The 21,392-nt window shown below is 32.9% G+C and overlaps 2 protein-coding genes and 1 long non-coding RNA gene across 17 annotated transcripts; 2 read left to right on the top strand and 1 right to left on the bottom strand.

The window, feature by feature from the left end:
• The first annotated feature begins 204 nt into the window (after positions 1-204).
• On the top strand, positions 205-2,860 carry LOC109179949. The gene is made up of 3 exons (XR_002054025.1): positions 205-258; positions 1,087-1,095; positions 2,820-2,860. It is a non-coding gene; the product is annotated as an uncharacterized LOC109179949 (long non-coding RNA).
• Positions 289-13,082, bottom strand: LOC109179946 (TMV resistance protein N-like). 15 transcript variants are annotated; one of them, XR_002054012.1, is made up of 19 exons: positions 12,322-13,072; positions 11,158-12,202; positions 10,769-11,026; positions 10,454-10,666; positions 7,958-8,170; positions 6,651-6,863; positions 6,232-6,444; positions 5,812-6,024; positions 5,378-5,590; positions 4,943-5,155; positions 4,508-4,720; positions 4,074-4,286; positions 3,640-3,852; positions 3,205-3,417; positions 2,760-2,972; positions 1,944-2,156; positions 1,509-1,722; positions 1,069-1,282; positions 337-420 (listed from the first exon to the last, which is right to left on the bottom strand). XR_002054012.1 is itself a non-coding variant. In XM_019329423.1 (17 exons), exons 1-17 carry the CDS (start codon positions 12,813-12,815, stop codon positions 388-390), a joined length of 4,599 nt encoding a protein of 1,532 aa, XP_019184968.1. In that variant the 5' UTR covers positions 12,816-13,071; the 3' UTR covers positions 289-387. The 15 variants fall into 15 exon arrangements, 3 of the variants coding, with proteins under 3 accessions (XP_019184968.1, XP_019184970.1, XP_019184969.1); XR_002054024.1 differs by lacking the exon at positions 12,322-13,072 and having other exon boundaries at positions 11,158-11,275; positions 11,389-11,506; XR_002054019.1 differs by lacking the exon at positions 3,640-3,852 and having other exon boundaries at positions 12,322-13,074.
• A 3,741-nt stretch (positions 13,083-16,823) lies between these two features.
• On the top strand, positions 16,824-19,028 carry LOC109179938 (zinc finger MYM-type protein 1-like; the record flags this gene model as incomplete). Its single annotated transcript, XM_019329416.1, has 3 exons — positions 16,824-16,986; positions 17,113-18,272; positions 18,315-19,028. Coding segments are annotated over 3 exons (2,037 nt in total), but the record flags the coding sequence as incomplete, so codon positions are not given.
• Positions 19,029-21,392: the final 2,364 nt, after the last annotated feature.

The raw sequence follows: 21,392 nt of genomic DNA on the forward strand, positions 1-21,392 counted from the left end.
GATTCCATCTCTGTTTACACTTTTCCATCCTACCAAACTACATTCCGTCACTAAGACATATTGTCAACTTGTTGCGTTTATGAGCGAAGTTCTATAATCCAAACATATAATATATCCAACACCAGGCCAATAGATATGTGTACTTGAATTTTGATTTTTTTTTAATTTGATGGAATATTGAAGCTTGAGATTATGGAGATATTAAACCTGGTTAAAGCTGGGAAGCTTTTCAAGGTTACTACATCCATCAAAAATCAAGTCCACAAGGTTTGTATGATTTCCAAAAGATGAGTGGATCTCTTTCAATTTCTCATACTTTGAAAGGTCTAGATATTTCAAATTTGGCATCATAACAAAATTTGGTGTTTCTAACAAAGAGCTACAATTTCAAAGATCCAAATCGGTAACGCTCTTCATTTCCTGCATGAGAATAATGAGATTAGTCAAATTGATGAAAACTCTTAACCTAACAAACTTTTTAAAAATAACTAAGACATATTGTTGAGTCAATGAGCTAGGGAAGTTCTATAATCCGAACATATAATATATCCAACACCAGTAGATATTGTGTACCTGAATTTTGAAATGTTTTTTAATTTGAAGTAATTCTGAAGCTTGAGATTATGGACATATTATAACCTAGTTAAAGCTGGGAAGCTTTTCAAGTTTACTACATCCATACAAAACCAAGTCCACAACTTTTGTAAGATTTCCAAAAGATGGGTGAATCTCAATCAATTTCTCAATCTTAGAACGGTTTAAAAATCCAAACATGGCATCATAGCAAAATTTGGTGCTTCAAACAAAGAACTACAATATCAAAGATCCAAACGAGTAATTCTAATCACTTCATGCATGAGAAGAATGAGACTAGTCAAATTGATCAGAACTCTTAAATAATTTTTTTTTTTTAAATAACTCATATTGTGAAGATGTATTGTCAATAAGGGAAGTTCTATATAACCAACATATACTATATCCAACACCAATAGATATTGTGTACTTAATTTTTGAAATATTTTTTAATTTTATGCAATTCTGAAGTTTGAGATTATGGACATACGATACCTGGTTAAAGTTGAAAAGCTTTTCAAGGTTACAACATCCATCAGAAACCAATTCCATAAGTTCCGAAAGATTTTGCAAAAATGGGTGGAACTCTTTCAATTTTCTCACACTTTGGAAGTTGTAAGTATTCCAAATTTGGCATCATAGCAAAATTTGGAGTTTCTAACAAAGAGCTACAATTTCAAAGATCCAATCTGGTAATGTTCTTCATTTCCTACATGAGAAGAATGAGATTAGTCAAATTGATGAAAAATCCTAAATTTAAAAAAACTTTTTAAAAATAACTAAGACATATTGTCGAGTTGTTGCGTCGATGATGGGAGTACGTTTATATTCCCAACATATACTATATACAACACCAACAGATATTGTGTACTTGATTTCTAAGATGCTTTTTACTTTTATGTAATTTTAAAGTTTGAGATATGGAGATATTATACCTGGTTAAAGCTGAAAAGCTTTTCAAGGTTACTACATCCATCAGAAACCAATTCCATAAGTTCCGAGAGATTTTACAAAAATGGGTGGAACTCTTTCAATTTTCTCACACTTTGGAAGTTGTAAGTATTCCAAATTTGTCATCATAGCAAAATTTGGTGTTTCTAACAACGAGCTACAATTTCAAAGATCCAAACTGGAAATGTTTTTTATTTCCTACATGAGAAGAATGAGATTAGTAAAATTGATCAAAACTCTTAACTTACAATAATTTTTGAAAATAACTACAACATACTCCTCAAGATGTTGCGTCGATGAGTAAGTTCTATAATGCAAATATATAATACAACCAACACCAATAGATATTCTGTACTTGAATTTTGAAATGTTTTCAATTTGATGCAATTTTGATGCTTGAAATTATGGAGATATTATACCTGATCAAAGCTGGGAAGCTTTTCAAGGTTACTACATCCATCAAAAACCAATTCCACAAGTTTCGTTAGATTTGCCATAGATGGGTTGATCTCTTTCAATTTCTCACAATTTGAAAGTTGCAAGTATTCCAAATTTGGCATCATAGCAAAATTTGGTGTTTCTAACAATGAGCAACAATTTCTAATATCCAAACGGGAAACGCTCTTTATTTCCTGCATGAGACGAATGGGATTAGTGAAATTGATCAAAACAATTAACTTATAGTACTTTTTAAAAATAACTAAGACTTATTGTCAAGTTGTTTCGTCAATGAGTAAGATCTATATAGCGAATATATATTACATCCTACACTAATAGATATTGTGTACTTGAATTTTGAAGGTTACCTAGCCGGGAAGCTTTTCAAGGTTACCACATTCCTCAAAAACCAATTTCACAAGTTACGTTAGATTTCCCAAAGATGGGTGGATCTCTTTCAAATTCTCACACTTTGAAATCTCGAAATATTTCAAATTTGGCATTATAGCAAAATTTGGTGTTTATAACAAAGAGCTAAAATTTCTAAGATTCAAACTAGTAATGCTCTTCATTTCCTCCATGAGAAGAATGAGATTATTCAAATTCATGAAAACTCTTAACCTAAAAAACTTTTTAAAAATAACTAAGATATATTCTCGAGTAGTTGCATCGATGAGGGAAGTTTTAAATAACCAACATATATTATATACAACACCAACAGATATTGTGTAATTGATTTCACAGATACTTTTTTATTTTATGAAATTTTGAAGCTTGAGAATATGGTGATATTATACCTGGTTAAAAATGGGAAGCATTTCAAGGTTACTACATCCATCAAAAACCAATTCCACAAGTTCCGTTAGATTTCCCAAAGATGGGTGGATCTCTTTCAATTCCTCACACTTTGAAAGGTCTAAATATTTCAAATTTGGCATCATAGCAAAATTTGGTGTTTCTAACAAAGAGCTGCAATTTCTAATATTTAAACAGGAAATGCTCTTTGTTTCCTGCATGAGAAGAATGAGATTAGTGAAATTGATCAAAACTCTTAACTTACAACACTTTTTAAAAATATGTAACTAAGAAATATTGTCAAGCTGTTTTGTCGATAAGTAATTTCCATAATGGGAAGATATAATACATCCAACACCAATAAATATTGTGTACTTGAATTTTGAATTTTGAATTTTTTTAAAATTTGATGCAATTTTAAAGACTGAGATTATGGAGATATTATACCTGGTTAAAGCTAGGAAGCTTTTTAAGGTTACTACATCCATCAAAAACCAATTTCACAAGTTCCGTTAGATTTCCCAAAGATGGGTGGATCTCTTTCAATTTCTCACACTTTGAAAGCACTAAATATTTCAAATTTGGCATCATAGCAAAATTTGGTGTTTCAAACAAAGAGCTACAATTTCTAATATCCAAACGGGTAATGCTCTTTATTTCCTGCATGAGAAGAATAAGATTAGTGAAATTGATCAAAACTTTTAACTTACAATACATTTTAAAAATAACTAACACATATTGTAAAGTAGTTGCGTCAATGAGTAAGTTCTATAATGCAAATATATAATACCTCCGGAAACATTAAATATTGTGTACTTGAATTTTGAAATGTTTTTTCAATTTGATGCATGTTTTAATCTTGGGATTATGGAGATATTATACCTGGTTAAAGCTGGGAAGCCTTTCATGGTTACTACATCCATCAAAAACCAATTTCACAAATTCCGTTAAATTTCCCAAAGATGGGTGGATCTCTTTCAATTTCTCACAGTTTGAAAGCTCTAAATATTTCAAATTTGGCATCATAGCAAAATTTTGTGTTTCTAACAAAGAGCTACAATTTTTAATATCCAAACGGGTAATGCTCTTTATTTCCTGCATGAGAAGAAGGAGATTAGTGAAATTTATCAAAACTCTTAACTTACAATACTTTTTTAAAATAACTAAGACATATTGTGGAGTTGTTGCATCGATGAGGAAGTTCTATAATGCGAATATATAATACATCAAACACCAATAGATAAAGTATACTAGAATTTTGAAATGTTTTTAAATTTGATGCAATTTTGAAGCTTGAGAATATGGAGATATTATACCTGGTTAAAGCTGGGAAGCTTTTCATGGTTACTACATCCATCAAAAACCAATTTCACAAGTTCTGTAAGATTTCCCAAAGATGGGTGGATGTCTTTCAATTTCTCACACTTTGAAAGTAGTAAATATTCCAAATTTGGCATCATAGCAAAATTTGGTGTTTCTAACAAAGAGCTACAATTTCTAATATCCATACGGGTAATGCTCTTTATTTCCTGCATGAGAATAATGAGATTAGTGAAATTGAAAAAAACTCTTAACTTACACTACTTTTTAAAAATAACGATGGCATATTGTTGAGTTGTCGCGTCGATGAGGAAGTTGTATAGCGTGAATATAAAATACCTCCAACACCAATATATACTGTGTATATGAATTTTGAAATGTGTTTCAATTTGATACAATTTTGAAGTTTGAGATTATGGAGATATTATACCTGGTTAAAGCTGGGAAGCTTTTCAAGGTTACTACATCCATCAAAATCAAATTCCACAAGTTCTTTAAGATTTCCCAAAGATGGGTGGATCTCTTTCAATTTCTCACACCCCGAAAGTAGTAAATATTCCAAATTTGGCATCATAGCAAAATTTGGTGTTTCTAACAAAGAGCTACAATTTCTAATATCCAAACGGGTAATGCTTTTTATTTCCTGCATGAGAAGAATGAAATTAGTGAAATTGATGAAAACTATTAACCTAAAAACACTTTTTTAAAATAATTAAGATATATTGTCCAGTTGTTGCGTCGATGAGGAAGATCTATAATGCGAATATATAATACATCCAACACCAATAGATATTGTGTACAATACTTTTGAATTTTTTTTAAATTTGATGCAATTTTGAAGCCTAATATTATGGAGATATTATACCTGGTTAAAGTTGGGAAACTTTTGAAGGTTACTACATCCAAAAAAATCCAATTCCACAAGTTCCGTAAGATTTCTCAAAGATGGGTGGATGCCTTTCAATTTCTCACACTTTGAAAGTAGTAAATATTCCAAATTTGGCATCATAGCAAAATTTGGTGTTTCTAACAAAGAGCTACAATTTCTAATATCCAAACGGGTAATGCTCTTTATTTCCTGCATGAGAAGAATGAGATTAGTTAAATTGTTCAAAACTATTAACTTACAATACTTTTTAAAAATAACTAAGACATACTGTCGAGTTGTTGCGTCGATGAGGAAGTTCTATATTGCGAATTTATAATACATCCAACACCAATATATATTGTGTACATGAATTTTTAAATGTTTTTTTAATTTGATGGAATTTTGGAGCTTGAGTTTATGGAGATATTATACCTGGTTAAAGATGGGAAACTTTTCTAGGTTACAACATCCATCAAAATCAAATTTCACAAGTTTCGTTAAATTTCCCAAAGATGGATGGATCCCTTTCAATTTCTCACAGTTTGAAAGCCCTATATATTCCAAATTTGGCATCATAGCAAAATTTGGCGTTTCTAACAAAGATCTAGAATTTCTAATATCCAAATCTGTAATGCTCTTTATTTCCTGCATGAGAAGAATGTGATTAGTCAAATTAATGAAAACACTTAACCTAAAAAACTTTATAAAAATAACTAAGATATATTGTCCTATTATTGCGTCGATGAGAAAGTTCTATAATGCGTATATATAATACATCCAACACCAATATATATTGTGCACTTGAATTTTGAAATGTTTTTAATTTGATGAAATTTTTGAAGCTTGAGAATATGGAGGTATTATACCTGGTTAAATCTTGGAAGCTTTTCAAGGTTACTACATCCATCAAAATCCAATTCCACAAGTTCCGTAAGATTTCCCAAAGATGGGTGGATCTCTTTCAATTTCTCACACTTTGAAAGCCATAAATATTTCAAATTTGGCATCATAGCAAAATTTGGCGTTTCTAACAAAGATCTACAATTTCTAATATCCAAACGGGTAATGCTCTTTATTTCCTGCATGAGAAGGATATTAGTGAAATTGATCAAAACTCTTAACTTACAATTCTTTTTATAAATAACTGAGACATATTGTCGAATTGTTTCTTGGAAGATGAGGTTCAATAATGCGAATATATAAAACATCCAACACCAATATATATTGTGTACTTCAATTTTCAAATGTTTTTAAATTTGATGCTTGAGATTATGGAGATATTATACCTGGTTTAAGCTGGGAAACTTTTCAAGGTTAGTACATCCATCAAAATCAAATTCCACAAGTTTTGCAAGATTTCCAAAAGATGGGTGGATCTCTTTCAATTTCTCACACTCTGAAAGTTGTAAATATTCCAAATTTGGCATCATAGCAAAATTTGGTGTTTCTAACAAAGAGCTGCAATTTCTAATATCCAAACAGGTAATGCGCTTTATTTCCTGCATGAGAATAATGATCAAAACTCTTAACTTACAATACTTTTTAAAAATAACTAAGACATATTATCGAGTTGTTGCGTCGATGAGAAAGTTCTATAATGGGAATATATGATACATGCAACATCAATATATATTGTGTATTTGAATTTTAAAATGTTTTGTAATTTGATGCAATTTTGATGCTTGAGAATATGGAGATATTATACCTGGTTAAAGCTGGGAAGCTTTTCAATGTTACTACATCCATCAAAATCCAATTTCACAAGTTCCGTAAGATTTCCCAAAGATGGGTGGATCTCTTTCAATTTCTCACACATTGAAAGCCCGAAATATTTCAAATTTGGCATCATAGCAAAATTTGGCGTTTCTAACAAAGAGCTACAATTTTTAATATCCAAGCGGATAATGCTCTTTATTTCCTGCATGAGAAGAAGAAGATTAGTGAAATTGATCAAAACTCTTAACTTACAATACTTTTTAAAAATAACTAAGACATATTGTGGAGTTGTTGCGTCGATGAGGAAGTTCTATAATGCCAATATATATGATACATCCAACACCAATAGATATTGTGTACTAGAATTTTGAAATGTGTTTTAATTTAATGCAATTTTGAAGCTTGAGATTATGGAGAAGTTATACCTGTATAAAGCTGGGAAACTTTTCATGGTTACTACATTAATCAAAAACAAATTTCACATGTTCGGTTAGATTTCCCAAAGATGGGTGGATCACTTTCAATTTTTCACACTTTTGAGAGTACTAAATATTTTAAATTTAGCATCATAGCAAAATTTGGTGTTTCTAACAAAGAGCTACAATTTTTAATATCCAAACGGGTAATGCTCTTTATTTCGTGCATCAGAAGAATGAAGTTAGTGAAATTAATCAAAACTCTTAACTTACAATACTTTTTAAAAATAACTAAGATGTTTAGTCGATGAGAAAGTTCTATTACATATGCGAATATATAATACGTAGGTCCAACACCAATATATATTGTGTACTTGAATTTTGAAATGTTTTTCAATTTGATTCAATTTTGAAACTTGAGATTATGGAGATATTATACCTGGTTAAAGTTGGGAAGCTTTTCAAGGTTACTACATCCATCAAAATCCAATTCCACAAGTTCCGTAAGATTTCCCATAGATTGGTGTATCTCTTTCAATTTCTCACACCCTGAAAGTAGTAAATATTCCAAATTTGGCATCATAGCAAAATTTGGCGTTTCTAATAAAGAGCCACAATTTCTAATATCCAAGCGGCTAATGCTCTCTATTTCCTGCATGAGAAGAATGCTCTTAATTAGTCAAATTGGTGAAAACTATTTACCTAAAAAAAACTTTTTTAAAAATAACTAAGATATTTTGTCCAGTTGTTGCGTCGATGAGGAAGTTCTATAATGCAAATATATAATACATCAAACACCAATATAAATTGTGTAGTTGAATTTTGAAATGTTTTTTAATTTGATGCAATTTTAAAGCTTGAGCTTACGGAGATATTATACCTGGTTAAAGCTGGGAAGCTTTTCAAGGTTACTACATCCATCAAAATCCAATTCCACAAGTTCCGTAAGATTTCCCAAAGATGAGTGGATCTCTTTCAATTTCTCACACTTTGAAAGTAGTAAATATTCCAAATTTGGCATCATAAAAAAATTTGGTGTTTCTGACAAAGATCTACAATGACTAAGATCCAAATGGGTAATGCTCTTCATTTCCTGCAGCATGAGAAGAATGAGATTGTTAAATTGTTCAGAACTCTTAGATTTTAAAACTTTTTAAAAATAACTATCATATATTGCTAAGTTTTTGTTTTAGAGAAATATTGAGTGACTGGAATGAGGAAAGTTGGGAAATGAGATTTTCAAACGTGTAATCACTTTCTATAAGTTTTAAATCTCTCTCAGAAAATCAACATTGTTCAAGATTTAAACTTATGAGATATAAGAAAATGAATGAAATTCTTAAGTTGATTTGTTTAAAAATTTCCTATAGAATTGTAAGACTGAAATATATCAGTGTATTGTAAAAACTTGCAACTATTCTTTGACATGTCTCGCCAAAAATATTTATATAAAATATTTTGACTATTAAGAGTGGTTACATGGAAGTTACGATAGTTCAAAATTTCAACTTCCAAAAGATATATATTAATATCTTAACCATGGGAAAATATAATTACGTAAAGCATGTACTGCATAAATATTTTACGTAATATAAATGTATCTCTGTAGTTTTATATATAATGCATGCAAATTTTTGTGTATGAATTATATACACATATATATTTATAATTTGTATGCACTCGTCAGTGCAAACAAATTTATATATGTATATTATAATTGCTAAGCATATATTTGCATGGAAACAAACTTACGTACTGTAAATCAACATTCTATCCGTATGTATCTGAAGAATTAGTTCAACATATATATCCGAACAGTCATCAGTTTCTCATCCGAAGACTTAATGTCCTTTTCTATCCGAAAAGTTTATTTCAAAACACAATTTTGACTTCTCGGAATCAACTGCACGGAAATTAACTTTTCGGAAGTTAACGTCTCAATTCCGGAACTGAGTATCATTCCGTACGGTTCCAGCCTTTCATAAAACTCATATTTTCCAATTAACTTTCAATGAAACTAAAATAATATTTATAATTCACAACTCCAAATAATTTTGTCCAATAACAAAATAATAGTAGTATAATATTTGTAAAGTAATGTACAATTGTACCGTTATAAAAAGACATACAAAAAATATTAATACCATAATGATCTAAATCATTCCAATAATGCAAAAGCATAATTGAAATATTGAGTTTTGTTCTAAATAATCAAAAGATGATTAATTAAACGAAAAAAAAAAACCTTAACCTAAATTTGTTTTTTGTTTAATGTAAGAAAATGATTTACAAAGTTCATGAATTATAATATTTTATGCTCAACTTTGAATGTTTTGTATTTAGTCGGACTAATTATTTGACCAAAATTTATGTTAAATTTTATATTATATTTATTTTTTAATACTCCGTATATTTTAACATATTTGTAGTATATGTTTAACAATTATGCCAACTCTGACTGGAATGAGGTTCAAACCTAAGACCTTTCTTATAGAAACTAATGAATAAGTTAAGAATAATAAATAGTTAACGGAATATTCCATTACTAAAGTTTATACTAACGGAATTCAGGATTATTTAAGAGAAGAAAATAATATAATAGAGGGTAAATAAGGAAAAACATAAAAAAAAAAAAAATTACTAAAATTAAAATACTTCGTAATATAGACCATTCATTTTAAGAAACAATTATACCAACATTTTTTTGTTCCAGTTAAGGGCCTAACATTATTGTCTCTTATTAGATTTGTAGATTGTAGATATTATAATTGCTAACCATCAATTTCTCATCCAAAGACTCATTTTCTTTTCCATCCGAAGAGTTGATTTCATAAGTCAATTTTGACTTTTCGAAATCAACTGCTCGGAAATTAACTTTTCAGAAGTTAACGTTTCGATTTTGAAACTAAGTACCATTCGGTTCGGTTCCAATCTTTCGTAAAACTCATTTTTTTTTGAATGCTACTGACTCACTCATTTTTTTTTTGAATGCTACTGACTCTATTACAATGTAGTATACACTCATTTTTTTTTTTGAATGCTACTGACTCTATTACAATGTAGTATACCTACTGAAACACAAAGAGCCAATAATGCCTCCACTGAGGCTTGAACTCACAACCCCCCATATGGGAGTACAACCCGGGTGCCATTAGACCACAACTCCAAATATTATTTTAGTTTTTTTGGTAGTACATCTAGAACATTAATCTCCATTATTATATAAATTTCCAACATCTATGCAGATGAGGGAATTTTTATAATCTTAACATATGAATCCAACTCCTCTAGATTTAGTGTATTGCCTTGAATTTTGAAAAAAAATTCTAACATAGTGGTATTGTCAAGATTGAGAAACTTGAGATATGAAACTTACTTGATTGAAGCTGGGAAACTTTCCAAGGTTGCTGCATTTTCTTAAATTCAATTTAACAAGTTTCTTAAGATTTCCAATAGAAGTATGTATTGTTTTTAATTTCCCACAGCCTGAAAGGTTTAAATTCACCAAATTCAGCATTTTTGCAAAATTTGGAGTTTCTAACAAAGAGTTGGATGAGCTCAGATCCAAGTAGGTAAGTTTCTTCATTTCCTGCAAGAGAATATTAAGGATAAAGAAAGGTTGAACTCTATGTTAAATAAGGAAAAAAAGATTAACACCGAGTGCAGAGTTAGTTGGGTAAGAATCAAATACCATTGGGCAAAAAGGGTTTGACCATGGATAATGTGGGAATTTAAGCACCATCAAATTCCTTGGGAGATAATTCATAATGCCTGTCTCTTTAAAAGCTTCAATACTTTCCAGATGAGACTCTGACCTACAATGATAATTTTCTTGATATTTAACAAGGAGCATCTGCAATTTTGTCATCTGTTTGAAAGAGTCAATACAAGGGCTAATACTCTCATCACAGTCGAAGGAAAGCAAAAGACCTTCCACCGCCATAGGCTCCTAAAACAAGAAAACAATATGTACATTAATCATTTTAATTCAACGCAAAATAACATTATTAAAAAAAAAAAACAAAAACATTTGATGATAGCGTATTAAGAAGATATTAAGGCACAATAAATGTATCTTACATCATTAAGGTCGTCAAGCTGCCACCTCCTGCTCCTTTCTTTACTTTCAATACTCAATCCCATCTCATGTATCAAATCATGCATATGAATAAATCCATGTGATTCAAATAGTAGACATCTATCAATAAGCAGAGATATATTTGTATCAGGATATAATTTACAACCATTAAGTACTTCTTTTACAATATCCAGGCGCTCGTCCCGAAAAAAGCATACTATATCCAAAAATACCTTTTTGCACACCTTACACAGTCCTTCATAACTTATCTTAAGCTTTTCAATAACATTCTCATCAGGGATGTCTTTAATCATCTCTAGTTTGCTTTTCCACATTTTTTTATTTGTCTGTCCACGTAGAGAAGAACCCCATACCTTAAGGGCTAATGGAAGACCACTAGCATGAGTTACAAAAGATTTAGATAGATTTTCAAATCCATTCTCCGGAGATTCTTTTTTAAAAGCATGCCAACTAAATAGTTCTAGTGCTTTTTCTTTCTCCAATTTTTTAACTTCATAAGTTTCAACAACAATTGTAAACTGAGTGAATAAATGCTTGTCTCTGGTAGTTATGATGACTCTACTACCATTACAAAGCCATTTACCATCTCCAACCAATTTCTCTAATTGATCCTCATTATCTACATCATCAAGAACAATCAATACTTTCTTCCATTTGAGCCTTTTATGTATCATACGTATTCCTTCATTCACATCATCTATATCAATTGAATTTTCCTTCAAAACTTTTGATAGGAGTTTCTTTTGCAAGGCTTCCAGCCCGTGTTTTCTAACATCAGCAAGAAAACATGAGCCATCAAATTCACTAGAAAATTGATCAAAGGCAACTCTTGCAATGGTTGTTTTCCCAATACCGCCCATACCCCAAAGGCCTAATACTAACTTAACATCTTCATCCCACACTTCCAACTTCATTCTTATTTCTTTAAGACGTGACTCTAATCCCACTAAACCTTTTTCGACACTTGGAGATGGAAGCAGTTTTGATATGTCAGCACTGACTGCTTTGATACACTTTAATTCATACCTGAGATTGAAGACATGGAATTAACTAGTATTTCAAGAAACTCTATATATTACTTACAATTTATATTTATAATTTATAATTAATGAAAAAGAAAAGAAGGTAGGGTGTTGAAAGCAAACCCGTTATACTCATCACCCTGCAAATCGTGCCCTGCAATACTGCCTGCCTCTGTCAAAGCTTTCCTCCATCTTTCAACCCTCCCCTTGCCCTCATTCTCTTCATGTTTGGCAAATGCTTCTTCAAAACTTCCAGTTTGTTTGCGCACATGTGAAGGCTCTATGTCGCAGAAAATTGGCACCACAACCTGGTTGAGATTTTCTTTGCATTCCATGATTTTTGCAAGTTCGTCTAGACACCAGGTTGACGATGCATAATTTTTGGAGAAGACTACAACTGCAAATCTGGATTCTTGAATAGATTGCAGCAGAGCGGGAGCAATCTGCTGTCCTTTCTCCAGCCGCTCGTCATCTTTGAAGGTGTGGAGTCCTTTCAAGTTCAGGCGATCGTAAAGGTGATCAACAAAATTCTTGCGAGTATCTTCACCTCGAAAGCTCAAGAAAACATCATAAGTCAATTTCCGGTTTGATTGTGAAGGAGTATCAGAAGCCGCCATATTTTAGAAGTCGACGACCATACAGCAAACCAATTGGATTGGAGATTCAAATGTATGAGATCCACAAACAAAATACACACCGGATCGGATCGGAGTAATTAAATCAGAGTTACAAGAAGCTAAGTCAACCCCTTGACTTGCCTGAAAAGTATTAGGCTATCTTTTCTCTTCGGCAGATCTGCAACAACTCAACCAGCCATAAAGATGGAAAAAGCAAACCAAGATCTACCGTTGTTGAAGCCGGCCGAGGAATATCATATCGGAGAAGACGGTAGAAATGAAAATAATGAAAGAAAGCAAGAAACAGGACAAATCAAAAAACCAAAGAAAGAATGGGAATGAAAACAAAAAGTCATCTCAGTGGAAATTTCATAGAAAGTTGAAAAGGCTTAAATTTAGTCGGCACCAACGTATGTGAGAGGATCCACTACTTTCTTTAATTACGACTTGACCCACGACTCAATAATTGCATTGGAGTTATTTTCACTTTTGGTCCAAGTATGAGATTATTTCCATATTTGATACTTAATTATTAAAATATTTTATTTTGGTCCCACGAATTTTAAATCTTTGCCACATTTGATCCTGATTATTAAAATTTGTATATTTGGTCCCATGACTTTTAAATCTTTGCCACATTTGGTCCATGACTATTAAAATTTTTAGATTTAATCCATGACTTTTAAATCTTTGACACATTTAGTCCCTAACTATTAAAAATTTCAGATTTGGTCAGGTGATTTTCTAATCCCAAAATTAATAACTAATCTCCCTTCTAATTAAATAAATTGTATTGTTTGTATTAGGGGTGTGCAAACTTCGGATAATTTTAAAACTTCAATTAACGGTTAATTCGGTTCGAAAGGTCGGTTAACTGAAGTTTTTAATATATATATATATATATATATATATATATATATATATATATATATATATATATATATATATATAGAGAGAGAGAGAGAGAGAGAGAGAGAGAGAGAAAGAGAGAGAGAGAGAAAGAGAGAGAGAGAGAGAGAGAGAGAGAGAAGAGGATTATATTCAAATACAAACAATCTTTAAAATGCAAACGTGTGGATTGACTAGGATTGTTAGATTTAGAGATTGGATGGATAGGATTTATTTAATTATTTATGGGAATTTTTATTTAACCGTGCGTTGTTTTTAGGTTAGGGGGGTAATTTTGGGTTTTTACTATTGTGTTTAATCTGATGAAATTACGAGAATTCAATCAGCACTAATTATTTTGTCTTTCCCGATCTCTCTCTCTCCCTTTGCCGTACGTCTGCCAAAGAAGACTCTCCCACGCCGTTTGATTTGCATTCTTCATCAGCGGCAGACGATGGTCGTCGGTGGAGACCGCAGTGGAGCCAAGCGACGGGGACCACCATCTCGGGGCGTAGGTCGAGGTATTTTTTGCCCCCTTTTGTCTTGTTCGATTTAATTTTTTTGGTTGTTTTTATCTTTTTTTTTTTTTGGGGGGTGTTTGTTGGTGTTGGGCGGAGGGTGGTTATGCATGTGTGTTTGACGGCGGGATTGGTGGGCTTACGGTGGTTCAATGGAAATATAGGGGGCTTACGGTGGTTTAGTGGTCCAACGGTGAGATTGGGGCGGGTTTAATAGATTTAGCTTTTTTTTTTTCCTTTTGTACTAGTGTAGTATTTTTTTTTTCTCAATTTTGGGTCTTTTGTGAGGTGTGTGTCGGTGTGTGGGTGCATTGGGGGGGGGGGGCTGCTAGGGGTGTGGTGGCGGGGACCTCCGGCTGTTATCGTGCGAAGCTAGGTGAGGGGGTTTGGGTGTAGAGAGCTGCTGTTGGCAGTTTCAGTCGGGGTGTTGGTGGTGTTTGTTCGACCCGGGGGGGGGGTAGGGGGGAGGGGTTCTGCTGCCAGTGGTCCACCGAACTCTATGGACCACCCCTTAGCCCAGCACGTTAAATTAACCAAAACAATGCCCATAATTTCCTTCTAACACCTCCAGAAGCCCTTTTAAGCTTTAGAAATTGCCATACCAAAATTCCAGAAGCAACTTTTCAATGTTACCCCACATAATTCCAGAAGAATACATCATTCGGCCACCCAATGCAAGATGAAAGTAGGAAAATAAAATCAAAGCAGCAAAGCCTCCCACTGACACACAAACTTATTTTCCACCAATACAGCTTTAGGCTACTATTGCCATCCATTTTTTAGGCTGCCAATCACAAAATGTTCCTACAAATGTGTTGGTGGTGTTTGTTCGACACTGGGGAGGGGGTTCTGTTGGAAGTGGGGTTTTTTTTTTTTTTTTTGGGTTATCTTACTAATTTTTACCAAAGTCCATTGTTTATTTCATTTTGGGTAATGCTCTGTTGTTGAATTTGGTCATTTATGTTTGATATAATGACATGGTTGTGTGCACTCTTCGGTGGGATTAGTTATGGGCTGTTGTGGCAATAGAGGGTGTATGTGGCAGATTTTATTATTTGTTTTGGGTGGATTCATTGTTGTAGACTAAAGCTTTTGTAGTGGATGTCTGATTCATTGTCTTTATTTGAGAGCTTTATGCTTCTGTCCAGGTGTATTCATTGTAGTATTATTATTTTGCATATTAAATCTATTTATAATTATCAAATAAAAGTTAAATGACATTGGTAAATTTACATAAAGGATTAGTTAGTGGGAATGTGAGAGTGTAAAGTACTGTATTCGCTGTGTGTTTGGTTGTATGAGTTGTTGTATGCAAGTATTGTGTTGTTTTTGCGCACTCAGAACGTGTCTTTCAAATCAGTGTGTGCGTGTATGTCATCGAGTTTGTGCCCGACAGATTCGTCCGTGTTTTTGGCGTAGGCATATTGGATGCTAAGATTGTTTGTTTTGATGGGTTGTTGTGTGCAATGCTTGTGTTATTTTTGTTGTGTATCTCATTGGTCTGTGCATGAGTGTGGTGGAGTGTGTGCACGAAAGGTTTTAAATTTACCATTATGTATTTGGGTGTTCTTCTGTTTCATTATTCTGGGGGGATGTTGGTGATTTCTTTTATGTTATTTGGTAATTGCAGGTAAGAGGTCCATGGGTGTGCATCATGATCTTGGTGTCTCCTAGAGTTGTGTTAGTGATGATCAGGGCCGGCCCTGGGCAAGTCTGCCCAGGGCCGCCGCCCTGGGCCCCCAAAATTTGGGGGCCCCTTATTTTAAAAAAAAAAAATTTAGTATATATATACATCACATGCAGCGCAATGCCTCAATCAGCCAATCAACATTCAATTCAAACAAATCTTGAAAGCCAAGCCACAAGTTTATTAACCTAACCTAAATTATATAAGTGCCTTGATTAGGCAGTGCCGCAGTAGGCATCAATTAGACAATTACCGTACGAATTCCGATTTCCGAATTACGAGTTGAGGACGGACAAATCGCAGACGAGACACACACAATTTCTGATTGCAGTCTACACTCTACAACACAGGTATTTGTCTATTATTTAATTTATTTAATGAGTTTTTAATTTGAGTATTTGAGAATTGAGGAATTGCTGTTTGTTTCCTAAAATAAAAATTACAGTTCGTTTCTTAAAAAAAGAATTGTTGTTTGTGAGTTATTTAATTTGAGTTTTTAATTCGTTTCTTGATTAATTATTTATTTATAGAGTTCCTAAATAAATTTTTATTTTTCTTTAGGATTTTATGTCTTCTAGAAAATATTCATCTAGGTTTGAGAAGCGTAAAAAGAAAAGAAAAATTGAGCAACTAACTCAATCTCAAAAGGGAGCTCTTGAAAAATTCATTACAAAAAAAAAAACTCAAATAGATGAGCAAAAAGATGAAGCCAAGGAAAAATTGTTAGATGCTAATCTTCATATAGAAGATCAAGATGATCAAGATGATTGTGAGATTGGAAAAAATTTAAATGATAGTGTGCACAACGATGATAGGTATCACTGTGACAATGAAAATAATAAGAATGTTGAAAATAGTTGTTTAGATGATGTTGGTCACCGTGATAAACCAAATGATTCGCTTTTATTTGACATATATGATCCAAGAAATTGGGATGCCCTTGATTCTAAATTAATAGATATTATTGTGAAAGATGGTCCTAAAAGAGATTTATTAATAAACAAAGGTCCTAAAGATAAATTCTCTAGAAGATTTTCATCAGCATTTTACACAAGATATTTGTCAAATGGAGAGAAGTGTGATCGAGATTGGCTTGTATATTCAAAAAAACTTGATAAGGTGTTTTGTTTTTGTTGCAAGATTTTTAAAAAAGGTATAGGAAAAGGTGTTTTGGTCAATGAAGGTTTTAGGGACTGGACACATCTTGGTGTTAGACTTAAAGAGCATGAAACAAGTGTAGATCATATAACTAATATGACAACTTGGATGGAGTTGGGTCTTAGATTACAAAAAAATGAGACAATTGATAAAGTGGCTCAAGAACAACTTTTGAAAGAAAAAGAATATTGGAGGAAAGTACTATTTAGGATTATTGCAGCTGTGAAGTACCTTGCTAAAAATAACTTGGCATTTCGTGGAACAAGTGAGAAGTTGTATGAGAATAACAATGGGAATTTTTTGGGTCTAATTGAAATGTTGGCTGAGTTTGATCCTATCATTCAAGAGCATGTTTTACGTGCTATAAATCGTGATATTCATCATCATTATCTTGGTCATAAGATTCAAAACGAATTGATACTTATGCTTGCCACTGCAGTTAAAACAAAAGTCATCAAAAAAATCAAAGAAGCAAAATATTTTTCAGTGATATTAGATTGTACTCCTGATGTCAGTCACCAAGAACAAATGTCTTTGATTATAAGATGTGTGGATATATCAACATATCCAATTAAAATAGAAGAGTTCTTCTTGGAATTCTTGGTTGTGAATGACACTACTGGCCAAGGTCTTTTTGAAGTATTACAAAATGTGTTGATATCACTTGATCTTGATATAGATAATGTAAGGGGACAAGGTTATGACAATGGGTCAAATATGAGAGGGAGACATCAAGGTGTACAAAAAAGACTCTTGGATATAAATCGTAGAGCATTTTATACTCCTTGTGGTAGTCATAGTCTTAACTTGACTTTGTGTGACGTTGCAAATAGTTGTGGCAAAGCAAGGGATTTCTTTGGAGTAGTGCAACGTATTTACACAATATTTGCTAATTCCACAAAGAGGTGGCATATCTTGAAAAGTAATGTAACAAATCTAACTCCTAAGCCATTGTCATCTACTCGATGGGAAAGTCGTGTAGAAAGTGTTAAAGCAATTAGATATCAAGTCAGTGATATTCGAGAAGCCCTACTTCAAGTGGCAGATACAGACGGTGATTCTAAAATTCAAAGTGAGGCAAAATCTTTAGCTACAAATGAGCTTAGTAACTTTGAATTTTTGCTAGTCACAATCATTTGGTTCGAAATCTTATCTATGGTCAATATAGTTAGCAAGCAATTACAAACAAAAGATATGCTTCTTGATGTTGCTATTAATTAAATTAAAGGGTTAGTTTCTTTCTTCAAGAATTATAGAGAAAATGGTTTTTCTACTGCCATGGATATTGCAAAGGAAATTGTCACTGAATTAGAAATTGAGCCAGTGTTTCCTCAAAAGCGAAAAATTCGTAGAAAAAGACAATTTGATGAGAGTGCTGATGATACTTCATTATCACCAGAAAAATCTTTTAGGGTTCATTATTTTTTATACATTGTAGATCAAGCTATTATTTCATTGACTCAAAGGTTTGAGCAATATGAAGTATATGAAGGAACTTTTGGTTTTTTGTTTAGTTCTCACAAGTTACAATTGATGGCTGATATGGATTTGAAGTCTTGTTGCATTTGTTTAGAAGCAGCTCTTAAAAGAGATGAGCAGTGTGGTGATATTGACGGAAATGAATTGTATATTGAGCTAAAATTACTTAGAGAGATTTTATCGAAAGAAAATATAGGAGCAGTGAGTATATTGAATTCATTGAAACAGATGGGTTGTTTTCCAAATGCTACTATTGCATATCGAATATTATTGACTATCCCAATTACTGTTGCCTCTGCAGAGAGGAGTTTTTCAAAGTTGAAATTGTTGAAATCTTACTTACGATCAAGTATGTTGCAAGAGAGACTCAATGGATTAGCTTTAATCTCTATTGAAAATGAGATTTTGGAAGAAATTGATATCAAAAGTTTAGTAGATGATTTTGCGTCTAAGTGTGCACGGCGCATTTCACTTTTTAATTAAATGAAATTTTAGATGTATTTTTTTTAATACACTATTTATATTTTGAATTTTTGACACTACTTTTTGAATAACTATTTTTTATATATAAAAATTACTTGAAAAGGGGGCCCAAATTAAAATATTGCACAGGACCCCAATTTTGATTGGAACGGCCCTAGTGATGATGACTTCGTTTCACCACCGTTGGCCTTCCTTGCTAGGCTGCAGGAAGACCCGTTGCGGGGTGCCCCTAATTATGAGATTACTGCAGAAGCGGATGCAATGTTTCCCATTGTGAATGCTATGTTTACACTTGTGATCGTTTAAAGTATTACTTTAAAGTTTTCTGTCCCTTGGGTCTTCTGTAGGATTTTTGGGCTTTTTGACACTTTGTATATAATTATCGGTTGTAACTGTGTTCCTTGGGGTTATTTTGATCGCTAAATAGTGCATATTATAGTTTTTCTTGACTCAAAGATGTCACTTTTATACTAGCTTTATGTTAGTTTTTGAAGTTACTGTTCCACAAATTTTATCGCCTTTGAATGTCCACTTTTGTAACAGTAACTTATTGCTTCCTATTCTTCGGACAACTATGCACACAGTTTTGATATTGTGTGCGTTATTAGGGGGAATACCACGCGTTGTGCACATACGTGAATTTAGCTGTGCACATATGTGCGTTCATTTGTTAGCTAGTGTGCACTCTGTCACTCACAGTACACGAAATAGGTTTGCCATAATTCAAATATACCTCCTACAGTAAGGCGCACACACACTTAAACCCACATTTGCACAAACCTATTGCTCCATTATCCCTGTGTGCACCTGAACTGCCAAGTGTGTGCAGCAGTACACTCGTAACTAAATTCTACGTAATGTTCGTTCCAATCTGTATACGTCTTCATACATGTCTTCACTCCATTAATTACCATTACTGCTATGCAGACATTCCACCATATTATAATGTAATAAATTTTTTTAATTACGAAATGCACACATTCCACCATATTATAATGTAATAAATTTTCAAACATTTCAACTAGGTTTATTGTAAATAGTTTTGGTGTCAATCATTGCAAAACACAAAAAACAAATATTCTAAATAATGAAAACAGAAATATACTAAACGAAAACTAATTTGTTTGGACAATTGCGACTATCATGGTGGCCAACGTCGTCCCATGTATGGCACTTCCTCCCCCATTTTTTCTTCTTCTCGGCTACTTTTTCTTTGTTGATTTTTTCTCATTACTACTAGGGCACCAGTATTTGCTTCTGTTTGGGGATATGTCCATGATTCATTCTTGTAATCCTCCAACAGATTGCTCCTCCCCTATAATGACAACATTTAATGTTGGATGTTAGTGCACAAGCCTCTCATTTAAATTCAGACATAAAAAACAGTAGAATCACATGTGCGCACAGTTTATCCCAGTTGCGTACACAGATTATCGTATGCGCACAATCGTGCACTCATTCAAATTTGAGTGTGCACGAGTATTATTTTATGATTATGTATTCTATAGTAAACCTCGTACTGTCCCCATCTAACATGGCTTCGAAACTCATCCTATTCATTCCCTTTTACTCACAATGAATAATACAGTACTAAAGTTTTCCCTACACAAACATGTTATTAATTAATATTTAGAAAAATAAAAGTTTTTAAAAATAAATTCGAAGTAATAAAAATTGCAAGGGTTGTGTTCTAATTAAATATAATATAGAATTAGGAAGAACATTATCGATTCTTTAACTGCTTTGAAGATCATATAATCACATATATTAAATAAATTAATGGTGTTTGCAATTCTAAATAATTAATATATTAATATATTACTAAAGAAGGTAGTGCCATTACATTCTTTTGTGGTTTTTACCGGCCAAAGCAAAGACAAATACAAGAAGGTAGTGTCATTACATTTTTTTAAAATAGGGTTTTGAAAAGAAGGTGATGGCATTGGTACTTTACATATTTTAGTCTAGGGTTTAGAATTAGCACATTTTTATCCAAAGCATGTCAAATCCACACATTTTTGGCTATGACTCTTCACCATTCCCTTAGCGTCTCGCGTGTTGCGGAAGCCATTACATTTCAGTACTAAAGCGAGAATGGGGTGTGGGATCTTCGTTTTTTTCTTGTCCGTGTCCGCGTGGAAACCGTCCGCCGCAGGCGCGCGATTGACGAGGGATTTGCCGACAGCCCCGACGGGGTTGTCGGCATGTCGGTGCTGTGGCTGGTCCCGAGTAACCTCCTCGCGGGTTTCGCGGAGGGTATGAGCGCGGTTGCCCAAAACGAGTTTTACATTTCGGAGTTTCCCGAGAGCATGTCGAGTATGCTTCCAGTCTGTTTCTGCTCGGGATGGGATTCGCGAGCCTTTT

Source organism: Ipomoea nil, unplaced genomic scaffold, assembly GCF_001879475.1.
Source record: "Ipomoea nil cultivar Tokyo-kokei standard unplaced genomic scaffold, Asagao_1.1 scaffold0981, whole genome shotgun sequence".
Taxonomy (NCBI): domain Eukaryota; kingdom Viridiplantae; phylum Streptophyta; class Magnoliopsida; order Solanales; family Convolvulaceae; genus Ipomoea; species Ipomoea nil.